We start from the raw sequence: 23,835 nt of genomic DNA, 5'->3' as shown, positions 1-23,835 counted from the left end.
AATTTGACTTAATTTTTGTTTTAAAAGGCACAGAAGATGAAACAAGCTCAGTAATGCAATATCCAACACAGTATATTAATCAAGATCGTTATTTGCATCAAGACGATGACCAGCAACAAGGATGGGTTTCTTGGGCTTGGTCTTTTGTTCCTGCTATTGTGAGTTACGATGATGAAGAGAATGATTCTAGTGGAATTGATGATGGAACAACACTACATCAGCAGAAATCTCAATCCCTCAAGGATCCCATTATTTCAATTGGATTTTACTGTACAAAGGCAACAGTGACTTTTAAGGTAAGTATTTCTCTGTGTCATATATGATTTATTTGGCTTGTTGAGAAAGTGTGTAAAAAGTATCTGAATGCTTTTCTACTGTTTGATGCGAGACAGGGAATATTACATTAATAAATAACAAAAATAGTCAGTGTTGACAGTTCCTCTCACATCATAATGTATTGTTAATTGCAGTGTGAAGTCTTTTTGCTATTTGAGGTAGAATTTGAGTATGAACATTTTCATTTTAAAGGGAAACCACTTGATTTACTTAGATTAATGTTTTTTGATGGGATAAAAAGCTTAAAAGACTTTCTATGAATGTTTATTGCAGTATTCTATCCATCTAATGTTTATATGCATATATTTCTTTATAAAAAAGCTTTAGCTTCATATAGCTTGTAAATTGGAGGAATGGTGGGTTTGGGGTTTTTTTAAACTATAATATGTGCAAATATGAATTTAAATTGATAATGTTGAAATTCTTTTCCATGGGTTGGAATTAAATTTAAGAAACAAGGCATAAATTACACATATACTCTGAGCTATAAACTATGTATGTAGAGAAAGATTTCAGTATTTTCTGTAAACATCTCAAAATAGTTGCTGGGCCTCTCTCTATTCCTTTTTGTAAGCTTGCAGAAGGGAATATGGAGAGTCTGAATAAGATATGGAGATGTACTGACAGAAAGTAAAATTAAGGTTCTGAATTAGAAAAATACTTTATACACATGCCTAACTATATGCAAGCAATATGCAGTATGTGCATAACTATAATAGAAAGTGGCTCTTGGTTTTACTATTAAACGTGTATTAAATCAAGGCCAGAACTCTTCAGAACAGGAAATAATACTATTTCTATGAGCAGCAGAATAACTAAGGTTGATTTTTATGACTTTGAGCCTTTTAGATGAACTGCGGTACTTTCATAACCCTCATATAATGTTTATGTGCCTGATTATACACTCAATACCGTCAGCAGCTCCCTGTCCCTGTTCTGCCCATTTGGTTTGTCATCTGTGCACAGGAAACTGTTTTGAGTGACTTCATAGCTATTTTCCCTTAGCCGTTTTTGTTTGGTGGCATAGCAGAGCATTTAGCTGCTCAGTAACTGTCAGAAGGGATGAGACGTGACTTTGGGAGCTGCAGGCATTCTGTGGGGAGGTTAATGTTTTAAGCCTTCAGTCTCCCGGCAAATTGGGTTGCAAAATTTGAGGACATAAAGCATCAACAGACGTTCGGTCATGTTCTTTTCTGTCAATCTGCTTCAGCTTTCATTTAAAAAAACCCCAAAACCAAACCAAACAAAAAACCACCCAAAAAACCCAGGCTAAAAATAAATAATGGAAAATCTTTTTTTTTTTTTTTTCCCTTCTTTAATTATATCCCTGGGACACCACTTAAAACCCACTCAACAAACCAAAACTCAAATTTCTCATGTGTCATGGCTCAGCATCTTCTTTCCTTTGTGCTTTGTCATACAGTAGCAATTTTGTGTGCTCTTTCCTCACCTGAAAAAACTCATTTAAAATAATATGAACTTCTTTTTTGATTAAGATTTGGGGGATTGGACTTTCCTAAAGTTTCACTGGGAAGCTTACACATTTTATATTAGGAAGTGATAAAAACTACTTATAGAATGTAAGATGTTATATTTTAAATTTTAAATGCAAAGTGGTGTGTGATACTAATATGGTGACAGTTAGGAGGAAAACAGAATTCATTGTTCTGCTTGCATGCAAAGAATGTATGGAATTAATTTGTGGTTCATATTTTGGTTAAAAAATAAGGTCAAGTTTCTGCATTAGCATTCTGAACAGTTGATATCATTCCAGCTAAAAATCATGCCAGATTAAATGTAGCATTTTCTAATAATGGTGAAAATGATTCTTGTAATGTCTGTTTTCTTTTAATCAATTAATTGCTTTTCCTCTACAATAATTGCACACAGCTGAAGGGCGATCAGTGATTTTTTTTTTTAATCCAATTTTCTTGGACATTTGGATTACAAAATTCTAATTTGAAACAACATCCATGTGTATCCATTCTTGAAAATAATAAGAGCTTGTGGATTTTTTTTGTATAACAATTAGAATTTGAACTATTTAAGCTGCTCAACATTAACAAACAAGTATTTTTTTTAATGCAAAACATAACACCTTCATTATTTTGTGCCTCTTCTCCTTTTTCTTAGCTGCAGGTTATATGCTTTTTTAACCTGATTATATGTGTTTTACCACTTTAAATGTTTATATCAAAATCATGCAAAAAATATAAATGCATGTTTCTCTCAATTGCCATGACAAGTAACAAAAATGAGTATGGTTGTAATCAGAATCTTTCCTTAATATCATCATGCTGTTTAATTATTTGCTGGGAAGAATAAATAATGTATTTATGGATTTTTACAGCAATTCATAAGCTAATTTGATACTCTGTTAATAATGCAGCTGTGTATCTGTTTCATCTTTTCACATAGTTTCTTTTTAGATAAGCAAACTAAAAATACTGGAGTGGATTTAAAATTTTCTGTTCTGGCATACTTCAACCAGAAGTCGAATATGAGTTCTTATATGGGTAATGCGTTACAGCTGTTTAACTGCACCTGTTTCCTGCTTGTTAATAAATTTTAGCCCATAATTTGCTTTGTCTTCATCAGTTCTGTATATTAATGATGTTGCTGTTGTTTAATACTGATATTGACTTACACAAGGTGTTTATCCTATTGTTTCATAGCTCACTGAAACACAAGCTGAAAGTAGTTATTACAGCCCTCAAAAAGTAAAATCCAAAGAAGTTATATGCTGGGAACAAGAAGGAACCACAGTTGAGGTAAGTTTCCATTGACAGAGTTTTTTTGATTCATTATAAATAGTAAATAGTTACTAATAAAGTATTTTGAAATTATTTCATTACTGTTTGTTCATATTCTGCTATATTGGATGTGTTTATTGTAATAATAATTTAGATAGAAATTCTCTAAATTTCTAGTGCTATAGTGATCAGACTCTAAAGCAATCCCTTCCTTCTAAGTGCACTTTTTGATTAACTTGCTATTTGTTAAAACTCTAAATGTATAAACCTAAACGTATTTCAATTCACTTTTCTCCATCTTTTCTCTATCTCATGGAGTAGAATTCTTCAAAATATTGTTTTTTTTCCCTCACTAGGTCCTTATGAAAGGTGAACTTTTCTTTGATTGCCAGATAGGTTTTGTTGGTTGCCAAGCTTTGTGCCTTAAAGGAATTATGGGAATTAAAGACTTTGAAGAGAACATGAATAGGAGTGATGAAGTGAGTATATTGAAATATCAGTTAACTTGCTGAATAAGCAGTTCTGGTATGCTTTAGAATCATCATAGAATAGTTTGGGTTTGAAGGGACCTTTGAAAGGTCATCTAGTACGCCGCCCTCTGCAACAAGCAGGGACATCTTCAACTAGATCAGGTTGCTCAGAGCTCTGTCCAGCCTCACCTTGAATGTTTCCAGGAATTGGGGCATCAATGGCCTCTCTGGGCAACCTGCTCCAGGGTTTCACCACCCTTGTTGTAAAAAATTTCTTCCTTATCTAGTCTAAATCTACTCTTTTTTTTAGTTTAAAACCATCACCCTTTGTCCTATTATAACACGCCCTACTTAAGTCCGTCTGCATCTTTCTTATAAGCCTCCTTTAAGTACTGAAAGGCCACAATAAGGTCTCCCCAGACCTTTCAGCTTTTGTTCATAGGAGAGGTGCTCCAGCCCTCTGATCATCTTTGTGGCCCTCTTCTGGACCTGCTCCAACAGCTCCATGTCTCTCCTGTCCTGAGACACCTTCCTCAATGTGCTGGTCACACTTCTTTTGGTGCAGTCCAGGACACAGTTGGCCTTCTGGTCTGCAAGTGCGCTTTGCTGACTCATGTCCAGCTTTTCATTGCCCAGTATCCCTAAGTCCTTCTCCTCAGGGCTGCTCTCAATCTCTCCATCCCCCAGCCTGTATTGATAGCGGGGGTTGCCCTGACCCGTGTGCAGGACCTTGCACTTGGCCTGGTTGAACCTCATGACATTCACGTGGGCCTACTTCTCAAGCTTGTCCAGGTCCCTCTGGATGGCATCCTGTCCCTCAGGAGTATCAACTGCACCACTCAGCTTGGTGCTGTCTGCAAACTTGCTGAGGGTGCATTTGATTCCACTGTCTATGTCATTGATGAAGATATGAAACAGTGCTAGTCCCAATATGGACCCCTGAGGGACACCACTCATCACTGATCTCCATCTGGACATGAAGCCTTTGACCATTACCCTCTGGATGCAACCATCAAACCACTTTGTCATCCACTGAACAGTCCATCCATCAAATCTCTGTCTCTCTAAATTAGAGAAGGATGTTGTGGGGAACTGTGTCAAAGGCCTTACAGAAGTCCAGATAGACAGCATCCTTAGCTCTTCCCTTGTCCACTGATGTAGTCACTCCATCATATAAGGCCAATTTATTTATTAAAATACTTGATTGTAAGCATTTAGAAAGGCTGGTGTTACCAATTGTGATTTAAGTTTTTTTGAATGTGTCACTGGAATATAGAACTCAATGTCTATTCTTTACAGTTGGAAAGACAAATATCCCAGAGTGAGGAGATGCAAAACATAAGGCTTTTTTTTTTTTTTTTGACAACCCCACTACCCCCCGTCATTATGCATGTCTGCATACTTTGATCTTGTATAACAAATTAAAACACAGTTGAAAACCTTTGAAAGTACTTAAATCAACAGCAGATTAGAAGGGAAGAAATGGGAACACTGTATGTTAAAGATGATAGAAGTGTAGCTCAAATATTGAATGAGTGTTTTGCCTCATTTTTCAATAAGTTTGATGAGGGCAGTATCAAGTGAGGGAGTAAAACTATTAATTTCTATATTATTAATAGAAACAAAGCTTGAACTGCTTAATAAGACAAAATCAGATATCCACATGAACTATTCTTAAAATATTGAATGAAGTGGTGCATACGGATTTTTGGCTGAACTGTTGATAGAATAGTGCCCTGAAGTACTGGAGAATAGCAATTATTGTGTTTAAATAAAAACAAGTAATGCAGCCAACACCAGACCTGTTAACTTGATGGCAGTGCTCTGTGAAGTCTTAGAAAGTATTTTGAGGAGAAAAATTAAGAATGTGGAAGAAGATATAAAGTGACTGTATATCAATGACAAGTATCTCGTTATGTGGAAAATGATCATATACTGTACCATGATAAGGATGGGGGAACAGGTTCTTATAGTTCCCTTGTGAAAGCAGCATGGCTTGGCATCCCTTTCAAGCATTTGGATACAAATGCATGCAGCACAGAAAACAAAGAAGAATAATTTAATATCCTTGCACAGCTGTAGGACATTGTTGAGATTATAGAGGTGTGGTAGGACACACCTACATGGCAGGTGTGCTGTTGTGGATAGACACAGGCTCTTCCAGAAAGACAGGCTGGGGAGGCAGGCATCACCCAACTGTAGAAGATGCTCTCCTGGCCTTGTTAGATGCAAGGGAGACGTGGTTGGGGATGTGAGGGTGGGCAGCAGCCTTGTCTGCAGCAACAATAAGATTGTGAGGTATAAAATCATAAGTGATTTTTTTGGATTGGGGTGGGTGGATGAGCAAATGAGTTTCCTGTAGGTTGGCTGATAAGGGACTTTGAGGATTTTTCTCTTTTTCATTTTTCTGCAGCCCTCTAGGATGTGAATTTAAGAAAATACCTGCTTTTGTGAAAATGGTAGTGATGTTCTCACCTGTTCTCTTTCTGTCCTGCTATAGTTGGGACTGTGCTTTTCATAAAGGCTCCAGATTTGTTGTATGTGATTGAGAATAGATAGCTGGGAAAAGTCAGTCTCATTTAAATAACTTTTTTTGGAAGAAAAACTCTTGATGTAAAAGTTGTGTTGATTTCAGAAGGATGGAGGGTTTGAGATATGGAGAAGGCGTGTAAAAATCTAGATGAATAAAAAAGAGTGATAGGGTAGTGAGGAGGTCATACATTGAAATAACTGCTTATCATGAAGAGGATAGATAAAGCATCTGAAAGGCTTTGGTTAGCGAGAAAGATGAAGGATGTAGTGACAAGATCGTCTATAGTTACGAGGGTGGGGCAGAATATGGAGTAATGATAATCTGAGGTTATTTTGTGTTAAAATGATACTAGTATGTTCTGTGACATGGGTTGTATAATATTCACTAGCTGAGGCCATTTTTATTAATTTGAAAATGAGAGGGAGTGGAAAGCAACGTTGTTTGAATAAAGTTATTTTAATTGTCTTCATTTGTAAATGAAATAAGCTCTTGAAGGATGCTATCATGTCATTAGTGTGTTATGACAGAATCGAAACTGCTCTGTTGACTGTATTTTTTTCTCCCTTGCCTTATTTTATGTTCTGCTACTTCATGAAGGAGGCCTACTTCTTTAATTGTGGTGAAAATTTGAGTGCAAAAGGGATGGCATACCTTACAAATTCACTATTTGATTACAGAAGTCCGGAAAATAATGGTATTCGTGCAGAATTTATATTGGATGCAGCTCATCATAAGGTCAGAGAATTACATTTTGCTAAAAAATAAATAAATAAATTCTAATGCTCTCTAATGGATTTTTTTTAAAATGATTATTTAGATCTGTGTACTATTAGAGGACAGATTTTCATTAGTTTGTCATGTTTAACTGAATCTTACTTTGCAGATGGCCAAAGAAAAGTAAACCTGTTTGTGTTTTGGTTTTTTTTTTTTTTAAAAAAAAAAGTAACAATCACATGTCCAAAAGAAACCTCAGACTCCCCTCCTGCCCCAAAAGCTGAATTAATGCCATAGTTTCCAAAAGCACTAACTACAGAACACCTGCAGAGAAAAACAGGATGTGAGGGAATGCTAGCAAAAGTTCAAGCTTTACCAGCACATACGTCTTTAAACCCAACCAGTAAGTACTTCGTGGTCTTCAAACTAAGAAGTGCTCTCTTGGAAACCAGATCTTGGGCAATGTTAATTTTATTGTCTGTGTGCTATATTTGTTAATTCTGCCTTTGGTAGAGACAACTTTTCGGTCACTGATAGTCTCTGTTGTGAATTGTGCGGTAAAACTTTATTCCTTGATTGTCTGCAATTATTAAAGACTGGATGAGATGACCAAGGTGGTCCCTTCCAGGTGTGTTCATAGGTGGAGTTCTATGCTCTGTGTTAATCGTACAGGTAAGCCATTTACAGTTTTGAATGTATCTAATTTCTTGAAATTTTACTATTTTTACCTTTTTAGTACTACTGATGAAGTGTAACCCTGAAGGAATCCCATTTAAAAAAATGGAATTTATTAGTGAAATCACAATTACTTATACATATTCAAACATTTCCCATAGTGTGTTTTAGTTTTAAGTTTTACTCTTTCCTTGGCCTGTCTTTGATGTTTATATGATTTGCCTATTTTCTGGAAAGAGGGGAAGAAAACTTGCTGTGTAATAGTAGATTATATTATGTATAAATCCCAATGATGGCATAAAGTCTTAATAAGTTTCCTATTGTTTAAAGACAAAACCACAATATTACTTAAATAAAAGAGCCAGAATGAATCACCTTCAGTTTTCACTGTGTTTAATTAGGCAGATCTGTTGTATGGAAGAGGTCAAGTGAAGCATATTTACTCCATTAAAGGTACTAATTAACTAGATGTTATTGATGAATTGGTCAGCATGTCTGCTGGAATTATGGATGTGCCTTTGTGTGGCCTCAAATTGAAGTTACATTACCTATCGGAAAGGTGAATTCTTTGGGATAACCTCTGTCCTTTGTTTTGATAAGCCTTTCCGTGTGTTGATGCACAAATCCAAACATGAATATATCTCTCTCATACCAACCTATCAGTTGGTAATCTCAAGATTCTTTCCTTATACAACATTTTCTTTGTTTGCTTTGCTTTGTTGGTAGGAGACGTACACAGAGATAGCTGGAATGCAGAGGTTTGGGGCTTTCTACATGGATTACTTGTACACAATGGAAAGCATCAGTGGCAAAGGTACCTTTTTTTCTTTGTTTGCCCTGTTAAATAATAGAAACAAAGAGTTTTCATGCCCAGCTGGTCCTTGACCAACTGTCCTCTGACTTACCTTAGATTTACCATCAGGTTCGTTGTTAAAATGGTTTCATCTTCACCAATGTGTTTGAGATTAGCTGTTTGGGTTAGCTGTTGACTGTTGGTGGTGTTCTTTTTTTTTCTTTTTTTTTTTTTCCTCCTGCATAAATAATCACAATGGTATCTTTTACAGTTGGTTGTTAAGCTGAAAATAATGCTCTTGTAGCAGTGGAGAAGTTCATAAAATATGATATTTTTTTTTTCCTTAAAGTTGTTGTCATTATTGACTTTGGGAGGGGGAGGAATTTCTTTTGAGAAATCCTGGTTGAAGAATGAAGTTGATCCATCTACTTGGTGTAGAAGATGAAAAGGACGGTCATTTTCTCCCATGAAGAAAAATGCAAGGATGAGGGATAATGTGGAGAATTAATCTTTAAACATGCATATCTGAACAATTTTGTGAGCAAATATTAGCCTAAACAATGCACACATAGATATTGGCTAATGCTAAGTAATTTTTGAGATTCCTATCAATTAATTTCTAAATCTGAGACAATTCAGCGTAGTAAGTACATCTACTTTCGTGAGTGTCACAAAAGCCAGGACAAAGGAGTTAATGTATCAGCAAGTAATATGTATGTATTTTTATACAGATTTATTATCATGAATTGCAATGTGATTTCCCCCCACCCCGGGTAGATTGTCATCTACAGCTACTGTTCTGCAGTTTTACTGCCTAAATAATGCTTTCTGCCTGACCTGTGTATTTATTATCATGAACCTTATTTCTGTGGACATCTGTTGGGATCTTCTTGCTATTCTATGGCTGAACATTTATCTGTCCTTGCTACCTAGTCGAACTCATCTGGGGTTTTTTTTGCATGTTTTTGTCTCTATACAAGAGAAGTTTGAACTCCTAATATTTTTGTTTTCTGGACTTGCTGGACGTTAAGCATAAAAGGAGTAGGAAAGAAAAACTTGCAGTTTGGTGAGAGAATGGATCATGCAAAGCTAATACAAAGAAATAAATGATGGTATTGCCTGCAATAGTAGAGGGACACTAGGTAATATAACAATTCGTTCCTGGCCTTGAGGCTTTGCTCTCTGTACTGTGTGATGTGAAGCTGAGAAAACGTACATTAAGTCAAGCTTCTACTGCAGTCTACTTATGGTTTTAATAAAAATATAACTATTTAATTGCACACTGAACTTTTATGTAGAGCAGTTGAAGACCTAGGGTAAGACTTATCTCCTTTGTGAATTTTGCTATAGAAATTTGAATATGCACAGATTATTCGATTGAGGAAAAATTGATTTTGTGGAGTATTTTGTCTTGTTTCTCTGGATGCACAAGGAATTTGATGACATATCTTTTTCTGACTGTAACTAAACCTTTTCAGAAATTGCTGAAGTCAGAAACACTTTTTTTTCCTCCCTCCCGCCCCAGGCCAGGCTACTGGTGTTTTCTGACTACCTTTTCCCCTCCTCAGCTTCTCTTCTGTTTCTTTCAGTTTGCTTTCTTGGAGCCTTGGCTTTTATTTCCTACATCAGTCACCAGGAAAGCACCTCACAAAATGTAGCTTGGCTTCCTATCAAGCCTTGCTGTGTGTTCAGTATTACTCCTCTAATTTCAGCTACCTGACTATATAACAGAATGAATAGAGTAACTAATTTTTAAATTAGTGGTTTAAATGGTTGTTATAGTTCTAGAATCAAGAACTTAAACCTTAAATTTTCAAACAGTTTTGTTCTTCACAAAAGCAAGTTTGACATTTTTGCTAGTTGTTTTCTAGCTAATTTTTCCATATTGTGAGTCAAGTATGTAATTATTAAATAGAACATGAACAAATACGTGTAAAGTATTTCATTTGAAATGAAGGTATAAGTACATCAAGATTTTGAAAACAATATAAATCTTGGTACATTTTCAATGTGGTGTCTATATGAGAGTATGTCTGTGAAAGTTTAGATTTTACTATTTCTTCTTTTGACATTGTTAACTATGTTTTAGTTACAATCAGTGCACATCACCTTCCCCTAAAAAAACCTACCCCAACTTAAGTTATAGGAGGCAGTTACTGTGATTGTAAGATTTTTATCTGTCAAGGTAATTTTGGTTTGACACTTTCTTTGCCCCTTTAACCTTTGCTGAAGTGTGTGATTACTGATTAAACTGCAAGTGCCTCATGGATAACATTAACCTCAGGAGTTTCATCTGTCACTTACAGAAGTGCATTAATCACTTCTAGTATTTTGAATGAAAACAAGATAGACAGTCATGCACAGTAGTCTTATTTTGAAATTCTGCCGGTCCTTCCCTTCCAGCTTTATTTTTCTATTTTTCGTTTTGTATTTCGATGCAAAATAATAATTTCCCTGAAACATTGAGTAGCCTATCAGTTCCCTGATTGCTGATTTGCATGACCTGCAGACCTAATGGGGTCTACTTTTGAAGTTATATTTTGTTTATAATGTGTGCCTATCTATTTTGGTGGCAAGTTTATTATGCAGCACTCTCATTTTAAGTTTTTTTTTGTTGTTGTTGTTAGAATTAGCAATATGGTTTACGGAGAGCTGAATACTCAGTGATCAGAAATTATTTACCTTTATGGATCTGTGAAGTTTCAAAAGTAACATGTGATCACCTACTTCTACAGAACCAATAGGTTTTCTATCACGTTCTCTTTGCACTTAGAATTAAATGGAACTATTCCAGAAAGTGGTTTGCATAAATGCTGTCACTTCAGTATATTATTCATATGCATACAATATATAGAAATTCATACACGTACAATATATAGAAATATATAGAACTATTCCAAACAGTGATTTGTATAAATGCTGTCACTTCAGTATATTATTCATATACATACAATATATAGAAATGAGGGGAGTTTTTCCTTTTTGAAAGGGAGGCAGTTATTACTTCTAAAGGCTTTTGGCCTTGGTATTTTTTATGTGATGTTATGGTTTTTTACACTTAATAGTGTTCATCTGAACTGGATACTGTACAGCATTGGAAGGACGAAAATGCGTGTTAACTGCATATTAGATAAAGCATACCCTGACAGCAGGCTTACCTTCTTAAAAAAGGTCTTTTTCAGGATTTATTAAGAAGGTTGTCATTTCAGTTCCATCTGAAGATTTGAATAGATTTTATAAGGTAGTATCTCTCTCTTTCTCAAATGCCAAATAAAACACCAAGGGAAGCAGAGGCTATAAATGCTCTCACCATCAACTTCTGTTGGGCTTTTAGAGTCAAAGTTAATTTGTCTTCTGAGTATAAAGGCCTGTAAAGGCCTGCAGAGCATTAAACCAACTCTATGTCATGCTCGGGATAGTGTCAGTTTATTCCGGAACCTTTTCCTCACCAGTGCTTAGAAGCAAGAACATTTTATAGAGTATGATTTAAATATACGGGGAAAAAAGCCCCCTATCCTTCCTTTTCCCTGAAGCTTACTTCCCCCATTAAAAGGACTCTTATGAATAAGTACAGTAAAGGAGGGAGGAAAAGGGAGCGTTTCCCTGGAGAGTGAAAGACAACTAGATTCCTCTCAGGCAACCAGAAATAAAACATGCTTTCTTCCATTTGGCTCAAAAGTAGGATTTGCCTTGAAGTTGTGAATCACACCATGCCAGGCTGCTTAACCGCAAAGCCTCAGCTACTCAGAAGTGGACAGGCCCTACATCTCTTTGGCACAGTGGGTAGGTCAAACGTCTGCAACAGCTGCAGCTCCCACTGCCTGGTGTGATGAGCTGGGCTTGTCTTGCCATTTATGTTAGTACAGCAGATTGTGTCAGTGAGGAAGATGGTATAACAAGAATTGAGAATTGTCAGGTTTTCCCATGGTTTTGGGTCATGGTTTTCTACAGGCGTGTTTAGTTAGTTACTGTAACAGAAAGGCAGGAAGTTATTAGATTTATGCAAAGAAATAGGTTAATTTGCATCCGGGCAGATGGGCAAAAAGAGGAAGGGATGAGATCTATCTTGCTTTGAGTAGATGTACAAGATCTGCATTGGATAAGAACTTGGAAATCACTTGAGAAATATTACTATTGAGAAGGAGAATCATGGAAGAAGTCAGTCCACCACTTTGGCTTCTGTGGCACGACTGATCATGAGTACAAGGAGAACATCTCAAATGGACAGCCCTGTGATTGCAGATGTGTTAAATAGTGGAAACCAAGGTGAAATTGATGGCAGTGGCTGTGCATTTCCTGGCTTTCCTATTTGTCACAAATTTGACCAGATGGATTGTGGATTACTGTACTATTAAGCAGTATGCACTATCCAGATTTACTGAATGAAGTGCCATCCTACAATTTAATCTCAGAACTTTTTCATTTTTGTAGGTTAAGTGGTCTCAGAATCCATTTAATCTTGATGCTTATTTTGTCAAGATTGTTCGTTTGTGTAATGGTTAGCAAAACATTTGATGTTTAGTGCTTGTGTCAAAGCAAGGAAGACACTAGTGATTTATTAGAAAAAAAAGTACGAGTGAAATTCTGCAAACTAAAGATGTTAGGGGGTGAGGGTATTTTACAAGTCATATGTAACAGGAAAACTTAAGCTTCTGAAATTTGCATAGTTTAACTGAAGAATTTCCATGAAGTGTGTTTAGAGAAATGTAGTCATACTGTTTGATAGCTGATGAGTAGCCTGTACGCAGTGAATGTGTGATTTCAGTCTACCTCATTACCCTACATCTATATCAGAGAAAACAATAGCTATCCTTTAATTTGTACACTAGTTGCCATTCTGAGCACAAAGTTTAGATCTTTTGGATGCAGAGACTAAACCCCCTTTTTATCTCTGTGGAGGTCCTTTTAAAAATGATCTGAGACATCAGAAGTTTTCATTCTCACTGCCCATGTTTACCTCATCAGTGAATGGAAGAAAGAGTCAGTCCGGTTTATGACAATACAAGGGAGTGTGATTCTCATTGCTGTTCCAACCCATGTACCGGCAGCTAGCATTTTGAGGGCCTATATCTGTAGTTTCTTTGCAGCATACCTTTTCCTTGAATGTTTGAGATGGATATCTTTGTGATAAACTGTAGAAAGTTTGAAACAGTACAGCTGTCATTGGCACCTGGTGTTAAGTTGCCACAGAAGTTTGGAGATAGTTTGGACACCTTCAGAGTCCCAAGCTTGAGAGATACAAAGTTAATGGAAAGGTTCCTAAGTTGCAGTGTGCCTGGAGGCAAAGCAGAATCTTACCCCGTTTCCTCTGCATTAAACAGGAATAATGTTTGTTTGAACATATTAAACTAGTCACGGTATATTTGTGTTCAATTTGCATTGTTATATTTTCTGTATAAGTCTGTGATCACAGGATTTGAAACAAAAGTAGCTGATAAACAATTTTATAATGGCCAATTGTTTAGTGTAATTTGTTGTTATTTATAAAACTTCTTGTAGTTTCTGGGAATCAGCAAGACCTTTCTTCAGTAAAGAGTGAAGATTTTGGAAACGTTCAGGAGATGTCCACAAAAAACCTCATTGTGGGCCCACTCAATCTTCGATTGGATAGCAGCGCGGTACACCGGATAATGAAAATGATAGTTTGTGCTCTGGAACATGAATATGAGCCGTACAGCAGAACTAAGCCAGGTTTGCTCCTATTGCATATACACAAATACACAGAATTAAACCAGACGAATTTCAGTGCTTGTGAAGGTGCAACTTCCAAATAGTTAAACTCCAAATATGTCAGGGGATTTCATGAGTCCGAAGAGTAAAATTTGAAATGAAGATAAAATTAATCACAGTGTCCCCATCAGCGTTGGATGTACCTCTGAGAGAATTTCAGACACTCTGGAGGCCATTTGTTTCAATCACAAGCCTCTTGTTGAGTAAGCAGGGCTTGTTTCATTGACAGCTCTAGCTTAATTTTGGAGTCTTAGAGAAGAAAGTATCCCTGTTGGTATGTATTTTAGTTTGAAATAATAGTTACACAGGGAAGATGCATGGAAACAAGCTAAGGTAAACTGTTAAGATGAGTTTCTGAGAAAGAACTATATGGATTTCAAAGTAAGGAAAATCCAGTTACGATTGCATTTAGCCTTAGGTAGAACCAGTGTAGAATAAAATTATTAATTATGAGGGTGTGTGTGGGGGAAATGCCTTCCATTTTTTTGCTAGTCTTCAACCATTTCTGAAACAGCGACTGTAGGAGATATTTTATATATTATAGTCAAATGTATGTAATCTTGATTTATTATAGATATTATGGATGGAAATAGAACTATGCCAAGCTCAGAAGAAATAGCATCATTGGAGGAATACATTCCCACTCGACTTACAACATTCACTGTTCTTAAGTGTACAATTATAATCCCTGTGGCAGAATTCAATTTTCTAGACCATTTGATGCCCATAATCATGGGTGAGAAGGTATGTATGCACAGATATTTATTCAGTTCTTTATATGAAATAGCACATGCTAATAGAAATTTTCTTGCTGGGCTATTATTCCATGTGCCGAATGTATTAATGAGTTTGGTGCCCATAAGCCTTCCTTTCAGATACCTAAGACGAGTGGGGTGTGTGGTGACTAGCTAGACTTGTAAATTGAAGGTGACAGGTACTGGTAGGAAAAAAGAATTTGGAAGAGAATAGATTTTAAATCATGAATCAGATTAAAAAGAAGTAGCTTCAACTTGAAGTTTTTTATGGAAACCTTTTGATCAGAAGAGTACCTGTTATCATTTTGTCATACAGGTCTTCCTAAACTTGGTCAAGTTTGAAATCTTCGAATACATAGGCTCAGTAGAGACTTCATAGATGTTAACAGCCAGCTCTGTGTGTACCAGTTCCACCCAGGACACCAGCAGGACTTTTGCCTGTTACTGAGCATTTAACTGCTGAGTGACTAGCTCAGAGAGCCAGAAATGAAATTTCCCGACAGCCTTAATTTGTTTTATCTTCTGGATATAGGTAGTATAACTTCACCTAAAGAATCCTGTACTGGGTCCTGAGTTCCTACAGGACTTCCTCAGTGCACAAAGTTGAGGTACTGTAGGAGTGAATCAGTGTTTTGTAGTGAAGAATTGCCGTAGGTATACCTCTTGTGGCAGAGGCTGGAAGATATTTTATGTATAAGGGAAAAAATGAGGAAGGGGAGGAAAAAAAAAAATCTGTTCTTGATAGAGTTCAATTTCTAGGAATTTTCATCTGATATTAAATGCTTCCAATGTGTTTTTCACAAGTGGACACTAAATACATGTTCCTTGTACTTGAGGAAGAACTTTTGTAGCGCTATGTATTTTGTGGTTCTCAGTATCTGTGGTTCCAATTAAAGCAGTGGGAGTTAGGCTTTTATTTGTGAAGTGCTTTGCTGTGCTAAACATTAAAAAATTGGCATTCAAGCTGACTTCCAGAATTAGTGAAATATTTTTTTATCAACCTTTCTTTTCAGTGATAATTTCTGTCTAAAATGGAGATGAAGTTGTATGTTCTGAAGGTGTTGTGAAAGTAACGTATTAGTAAGAAACATGAAAAAATATTTGAAAAAGCTTATTTTTTTTTTTTACGGAGATGGATTTGAGTATTATTACATGATGGAAGGCACCATGGCATTAAATTATCTTGATTAAAATAATAGATACCTGCTGACTAGGGGAGCGCACTGTCTTAAGTTGTATTGTATTTTCTTGTAGAATGGGCTTATTTACATCATGTTTATGTGATTTAAGACTATATGTGTATGCAGAAGAGGACACAGTATGGAAAGTCTTAATTTATGGCATTTCCTGTAGTGTGCTTGTATAACCACTTTCATTGGTGAAGTGAAATACACACAATAACCTACACATTAATACTTCACTTGACTCACTAGTCTCTAGGCTGCAACATATAAAATTTCAAGCACATGCCATTTATTCAGTGAGTGTGCACCTGAGAAGTTTAGACTGCTTATCTTTTCAGCTAAGGTGGCTGGAGTGAGTGAACTGGTGACAAATCTGTCATCTCTTGATGTATTAGGATACATTCAGAAGCTTCTAATATTAGAAAATGGGACATTACCAGGTGCCTAATGAGAAGTATTATTTCCTTTCAGCCTGGAATAGCCCAATGAATTGTGGTGCTTTTCACAGTATGGGCGTGGGCAGATGGGATTTTTATAATGAGAGCAGTCCCATATTTATTGTAGGTTTGAGGCAAACAAGTTGAATTCAAGTAAACATTTTACTTATTTTTTTTTTTTACTTGGAGTTTCAATTTACATTTCCTAAGTGAAGCCAAGCCTATTCAAAATAACAATAATTTTGAATTTTAGATTGAAAGTCATGCATACATCAATTTATTGTCTTTCTTTGCTGCAAGTTTAATAAAATCTTTAGATTCATAGAGTAGTTTGGATTGGAAGAGATCTCTGGAGATGATCTCCCAGAAGTTCAACATCCTGCTCAAAGCAAACCCAAGTAGGGCACCTCGGCCCAAGTTGTCCAGTCAAGTGCTGAATTAGCTCGAAGGATAGAGATTCCATAAAAAGCTTTCCCATAGATCTGTTTGCAATTGCCTGCATTTCAGCTTGTTTCTGTTACCACTCATCCATCCCCTCACAGTACACCTTTGACAAGAGCCTGGCTCCCTCATCCTTCTACCCACCCTGTAGGCAGCTGTAGACAGCACCAGGATCTCCCTCTGCCTTCTCCAGGCTGAATGACTCCAGTTGTCTCAGTCTCTCCTGAGAGATTGCTGATGTTCCCCAACCCCCTAATCACTTTGGTGGCCCTTCAACAAACTTATTCTGATATGTCCATGTCTGTCTTGTACTGATTACAGTAGTTCATTTTAATAGATACAATGAAAAATATATTTGGATATGTAAAATAGCGTGGGGTTTTTTTTTGAATGGCCTTTTTTTTTTTTTTTTTTCCTTTTCTGAGATGTCTGGCATGACTGTGAATACATAATAATACATGACAGTGTAAAGGTTAGATCAGCATAAGTTTAGTATGGTGATAGTTGGAGTGATAAAAATGTAAGCAAATATTTTATAGAACAAAATATTTTGACTTTGCATGTTCTTGTAGTGGGTTGACCCTGGCCCGCTGCCAGCTGCTCACCCAGCCGTGCTCTCACTTCCCCTCCTCAGCATGACAGGGGGAGAGAATAGGATGGGTCGAGATAGAGAGGGGGGAGACCACTTACCATTACGGGCAAAACAGACTTGACTTGGGGAAAATTTATTTCATTTATTGCCAATTAAAATATATTTGGATAGTGAGAAACAAAGACATGAATCAAAATAACACCTTTCCCCATCCCCCTTTTTCCCAGGCTCAACTTCACTCCTTCATTCCCTGACTCTTCTGCCTCCCATCCCACTACACAGCGGGGCAGAGAGTGAGTGGTTGTGGTCAGGCCTTAACAGTCCATCTCTGCTGCTCCCTCTTCCTCACACTTTTCTCCTGCTCCAGTGTGAATCCTTCCCACTGTCCTTGAGGAAAAATCTGCTCCAGTGTGGGCCCTCCACAAGGCTGCAGCGTCCTTCAGGGCATATCCGCCTGCTCTACTGTGGTCTCCTCCATGGGCTGCAGGGGAACATCTGCCCTGGTGCTTGGAGCACCACCTCCTCCCTCTCCTCCTTCTCTGACCTTGCTTTCATATTGCTGTTTCTCACTTTTCCCCCCTCAGTCCTCTCAGCCTGTGGTGTTTTTACCCTTCCTTAAATATGTTTCCACAGAGGTGCCACTAACTTGGCCAGCGGACTCAGCTGTGCCCTGTGGTGGGGTGGTTGCAGCACCGGCTGGAACTGGCTGTGTCTGGCATGGGGCAGCCCCAGTCTCCCCTCACAGAGGCCGCCTCTGCAGCCCCAGCTGCTAGCGTCAGGGCACCAACACCCAAGGCAATTCTGCATGAAAAGTTTATACATAAATTTTAAACTTTCAAGAAATTATTTTGAAAAGATTTGAGGATTTGTAGGAAGGCCATACTATCTGTAAATGGTTAATTTCATGTAGATTTGCTTGTGTGTAGGTACAAATATGTAAATATGGTAGATAATACATCTGTAGTGTAATAATTGCATGTTTTCTTCCCCCCTCCCCTAGAACTTAAGTGGACTGTTAAATGCTGCAACCTTCCAGCCCCTGCGGCCTTTACCTTCTGTCCGAATTTTGGTGGATAAGGTTAACCTGGAGCACTCGGTGCCGATGTATGCCGAGCAGCTGGTGCACATGGTCAGCAGCCTGGGCCAGCCATCTGACAACCTGCTTCATTACTGTTACTCACACTGCTATCTGAAGGTAAAAGAAAGCTTGAGATCTGTTTCTTATTGCAGCGTGCTGAGAAAAAGTTAATATGAGTATAGATAATCCTAAGTGTTAGCAGGTTTCTTGGGAGAAAGTTTTTAACTTATCTAAAAGGACATAAAGGCATTTCACAGAATGTTGTCATTTGGGACTGCTGCTTCTGACCTGAGCCAAAGGTTTTGTACCGTGAACAGAGAACCTCACGTGAGGGAACTATGCAGACTAAAGCCCCAAGGTCTTGGTGGCAAGATTGAGTTAAAATAATTTGGAAAGAAACCTTTCCCCTCTTCTAGGATAACGCTTACAGAATATGTAGATGATAGTGTGTTACACTGAGAAACTTGGCGGGATGTTATGAGGAAAAAATATCACTTCTAGTGCTATTGATAGAGGAAAACCATGATAGTGAAGGTACGCAATCAAAAACTGGTGCCAAACAATTATTTTTTTTTTCTTATGAGATGAAAAACCTCTGAATGTTCTCAGGTAAAGATCCATTATGTGAGAGAAGTTCTTATTATGAGCTCGGGGAAGTTTTAGAAGATCCTGAAAATTTACTTTGAGATTACTCAGTTGCCATCTGATGAGATTGTAGTAGAATGAAAAAGTAAAATCTGAAGCTGCATTTAAAACAGGCCTTCTAACCTTCTAGGATGTGCCCAGGAAGTTTGAAACCTTTTGGGTGCTGCTAAAATGTAAATATTTACTACCAGTACTGTTAATTTTGCTAAATTTTTCAGTTATCCATTCACTTCCATGTTGATATTTTAATAGAGATTTAAACAATTAATTTCTTACTATCTGCATAAAAATCCCTCTGTCCCAGAATTGCACGGCAAGCTTTCAGTTTTCTGGGTGACAGGTTTTACCTTCTGTTACATTTAAAGATATTGTAAATCATCTGCATGTTTTTCAGTTTGAGGGGACTTCTTTCTTTAGAAAGTTTTCAGCAACTGTTTGATCGGTGTTTGCAAAACATGGACATCAATTCTGATTTTTATAGGGTTTATTTGATAGTGTTACTATAGACTGAAGTATTCTGTTCTTATGGTGGTAAAGCATGTTAAAAAGGCAACTCCACAACTATTTGTTTTCCATATTGAACAAAAAAAGCCATAAAGAAGAGTTGTGATGAACACTGCTTTAGATGTTCTTATTAAGAAAAAAAGATTTGAAGGGAAGCTTCTCATTTCCTTAAATGCCACTTTTTTAGGCCAATGTTGTTATAATTACAAGAAGTGATTTTATTTATTTATAAAAGATTTAAAGGATATAGAATAATATTTTATAGTAGATAAATTATAATTCAGCATTTTTTTTAAATTCAGAGTGTCATTAACACGCATTTTTTAACGAAGAAAATATCTTTATATGTATTCCTATTGGATTATTATTTTAGGTGGATTTTTCTGGTTATTTTTGTGTTGGGGGAAAAGGATTTATCTAAAAATAATACATTTTCATATTTATTGAGTATACTTTAAAATATGTATATTATGTTATAAAAGTAACGTGAAAGTGATCTAATCATGTGATAATATACACTTCAACCAACTTAATTTGTTTCAGATATTTGGTTTTCAAGCAGCACTGACTTCTCTGGACAGTAAAGGATTGTACTGCTTCCCTGTTCCAGTTATCCCCTCGTTCAGTACTGCTGTTTATGGAAAGCTGATCAAGTTTCCCAGATATTGGTGAGCATTGAGCATGAACAGTGTATTTAAGTATGGTACTCAACTACTTTTGTGTTTCTAATGAAGGTTTAAAAATGCCAAGCTCCATAGATATACCTAAACTTCTCTGTCTCTTCTATCATATTCTACTCTTAAGTCTATTATCATTAATAAATTCTTTGTAAGGATAGCTGTTAATAAACTTTAGACCCTTGTTTGGTTGAGAGAACAGGCTACGCAAGTCTTGTAATTAAGGGCTTTCTTCTAGACCTTGTAGAACTCTGTGAACTAGTTTCCGTTCTTCCTTGAGTGGATACAAAAGCTGAAGTTACATACTGAACAGGTCAGCTCTTTCTGTTTTAAACTCAACAAAATAAAAAACAACAAATGGGGGGGAAAAAAACCCACCAAAACACCCCAGCCCCACAAAAAGATAGTCTCTACTAGACTTTTATTTCTGTTACTCATTACAGTTAGAAGTGTTTTAACATTGTGATCAGGTGTTAAGCTGTTTGTAGTAGTTCAGATTTTAAATGCAAACACTTTTGTTCTGAAAACAATTCTGTGCTTTATAAAATAAGCTATATATTTTTTTTAAACTTTAATGCCATGGAAATTCAGTATTTAAATCTAGCTCTACAGGTTAGATCTTGTGATCATATATGTCAGAGTGTAATAGTTTTTATTAATAAATTGTATTTATAAAAAGTATTTTCAAGAAAACGTGTTTTAGCAGTACTTTGGACAGAACATGAGTTTTAGCCCTCATTTTGAGCAGTAGCTGTCTGTAATACTACTTTATGATTGAATCCGTACAAAGAATCGTACATAAAATGACAAGATAACAGGAAAACAGGTTAATGTGTTAAATACTCTGGCTTCAAACATTCGGTGTTGTATAGCTAATTTGTAACAGTCATTTGTTTGTGAAAGTTTTATGGATTATAGGAAAAAACCGACTATGTCTGTGATTGTTAATATTGCTACATAGAGAATATGCTAGTTTTTCCTCTCAGAAGCTGTGATACAGTGTTAAATAGAAGAGGTTTTTAGCATAATCAGCATACCACCAGGTGGTAGCAGCTTAATTGACTTTCTCATATTTTCCATCAATAGTTTACAAAAGTTCTCACCATTTCAAATGAACTGCTGTTCTCTTGTGGTGTTTTCCTAAAAAATGGTAAATGTTACCAGAATAACCCATAATCAGCACTAATCACGGTACTTTGGTACTCTTGTAGGATTGACAGCTGTTCCTGACATGACCTGACATTTAACACTAAGCTGTAGTTAGTGATTCTTGTTAGTAAACTGTAGAAATAAATTAGTGATTAGTTGTGCAAAATAAACTATTTTAGAGATGAGATGAAAAATAGTTGGAAAAAATCTGTCATCTGACAAATTCATGGTATTCAGGTGCTAGTGCTTTCTCATGAGTGCACTTGTGCTCTTTTGTGTGTGCTTGTGTTTGCTGCGCTCGATCTCTTGACCGCTAATGCTTGGTTTCTCATGCTTTTCCACATGCGCCGTTGCACACTTGCCATCACGCTCTTTCTCATGTGTGCATGGTCTCGTGCTCGCATTCTCTCTCTCACGCCTTCTCTGTTTCTCTCTCATGATTTTCTATCTTGCTCACTTTCTTTCTCTCTGTCTTTTAAAAATACATTGTATTATGATGCATGCCCAGCTGGAAAATAGAGTATGGTAGGTTAATAACACAGAAAAATAAAGGTGAGCATAGTTTTGGGGAGTGGAGGCAGGGGAATGGTCCTGCTTTAAAATAGCAAATAATCTTATGAGCAGTTATTAGTAGATCTTGTCAGACCAACACTTATTGTTGTCTAGTGTATTTAGAACTAATTTTAATAGTTTTCTCACTTTTTTCTGTGATATGATATTTTTTCTAAAGCTTATTTATTTATTAACATTGCAAAATAATTATATAAAATTAACTTATTCCAACAATTTATCTAAACTAAGCAACACCAATTTGCGGATAATAAAGTAGAAAAACAAAGGAGTACAGCAGCAGCCTGGTTAAATGAAGTGTAGTTTGAAGTGAATAAAACTCCAGATGAAACGCATCAAATAGCACTTGAACTAAATGGAAATCAGCATGAGGACTGAGAGCTTCATTGAAGTCATGCAGTGAGTGAGAATTAGTCTGGTAGGATAACCTGGTAATGTCATTAAACTTAAATTCAGTTGTTGTCCCCAAATTGTACCACCTGCTTTATTTGGATTTTTAGATTTCACATTCCAGAGTTTCTTAAAGTACACACATCTGATGCTACATGTGTTCTTCTATTTCTTCGTAGAAAATACATACCACAGACCATACCTTTGAAAAACAAAGACATTTTATGAACTGTTATGGAATCCCTCAGGTAGTATGTTTTGAGTTAGCAGTGAAAATCTCAACTTTATTTCTGACATAAATCAGTAGAATAGTTTTCTAGTTTCAATATAATAATCTATATGGTGTATAAAATACTGTAGTAATATTTATTTTTTAAGAATAGTTGATAAACATTGTTAGCATGTTTTAACAGATAAAATTTCAGCAACATCAGCCCAGTAAATTCCAGTAAATAACCATAAATGTTACAAAAGTGCTGTTTCGTTTACCTACTAGATTGATGTCTGTTTTAATTTCAGTTAATACACTTTCTTCTTACAAAAGAAATGCGCTCAAGCTCACTAGTTAACTAGGTCTTGGACATCTCTTAAATTGTATAGTTAATCTATTTTTATATGAAAGTAGAAACATCTGGTCTTTTGTTTTTGTCAAGCAAAACAAGATGCAAAATACAATGTTAATGTCAATATTTTACAACTACTTTATGTAGTGTTGCATGCCAGATTGTAAAGCAGCTTTCAAAGCTTTCAGGAGGATGTCTAAAAAACAACTAAGAATTAGCAGAATATGGTTAAAAGCTTAGAATGAATGACAAGAATGTTTATTGCCAAACAGAAATTTTGAGACAAATTAGCTGATTTCTTTTTTTTTCTTTTGGCTACAATGTCTGTGGTAACAGATGAGGCAATCTAGTGTAAGATGATTTAGTGTTATAACCCTCTGTTACATATAAAATATCACTTTATTGTACTTCTGAAAAATATTACAGTAACATTAAAGAATATGGATTCTGAATAGCCTTCCTTTATTTTTCTGATATCTGGATTGATAGTGAAGTGTGTCTGTATATTTTGAGGTAAATATTGGTCCAGTTATGTCTGTTATTTTATTGCTTGTCTTTTTTTCTTGACCTGTTGTCTTGAAATTCCCTTCCTGTGACAGGTGTTCCAGATACTCATTTTCTTTTATCAGATCTTTGGGAAGGTTCTCACTTACTGTCTCCACCTGTGGAATAAGATTATAAATGGGGATGACAGGATCTATCTCTGTATCCTTTCTATTCTTCGTCTTAGTCCAGTAGTCTACTTTTAAGGGGTCTGGTTCCTTGCTAACAAGTCTCCTCTTTCTCATTTTGAGACCAGAGCAATAGCTGCTGGTTTGCTGTCTACAAGGAAGCACCAGTACAGAC

The 23,835-nt window shown here is 36.3% G+C and overlaps 1 protein-coding gene across 6 annotated transcripts in view; it reads left to right on the top strand.

The window, feature by feature from the left end:
• The window catches only part of VPS13B (vacuolar protein sorting 13 homolog B), a 486,160-nt gene that overhangs the window by 69,715 nt on the left and 392,610 nt on the right, over positions 1 to 23,835 (top strand). For all 6 annotated transcript variants that reach the window (XM_075743649.1, XM_075743646.1, XM_075743650.1 and 3 more), the window contains exons 8-16: positions 28 to 296; positions 3,012 to 3,107; positions 3,446 to 3,568; positions 6,690 to 6,827; positions 8,208 to 8,295; positions 13,774 to 13,965; positions 14,579 to 14,748; positions 18,414 to 18,608; positions 20,184 to 20,308. In XM_075743649.1, the coding sequence (XP_075599764.1) occupies positions 28 to 296; positions 3,012 to 3,107; positions 3,446 to 3,568; positions 6,690 to 6,827; positions 8,208 to 8,295; positions 13,774 to 13,965; positions 14,579 to 14,748; positions 18,414 to 18,608; positions 20,184 to 20,308 (1,396 nt within the window). The remainder of the gene's footprint in view (positions 1 to 27; positions 297 to 3,011; positions 3,108 to 3,445; positions 3,569 to 6,689; positions 6,828 to 8,207; positions 8,296 to 13,773; positions 13,966 to 14,578; positions 14,749 to 18,413; positions 18,609 to 20,183; positions 20,309 to 23,835) is intronic.

This window comes from Balearica regulorum, chromosome 2, assembly GCF_011004875.1.
Source record: "Balearica regulorum gibbericeps isolate bBalReg1 chromosome 2, bBalReg1.pri, whole genome shotgun sequence".
Taxonomy (NCBI): Eukaryota; Metazoa; Chordata; class Aves; order Gruiformes; family Gruidae; genus Balearica; species Balearica regulorum.
The sequence above is the reverse complement of the archived record's forward strand: the minus strand, read 5'-3'. Positions and strand labels throughout refer to the sequence as shown.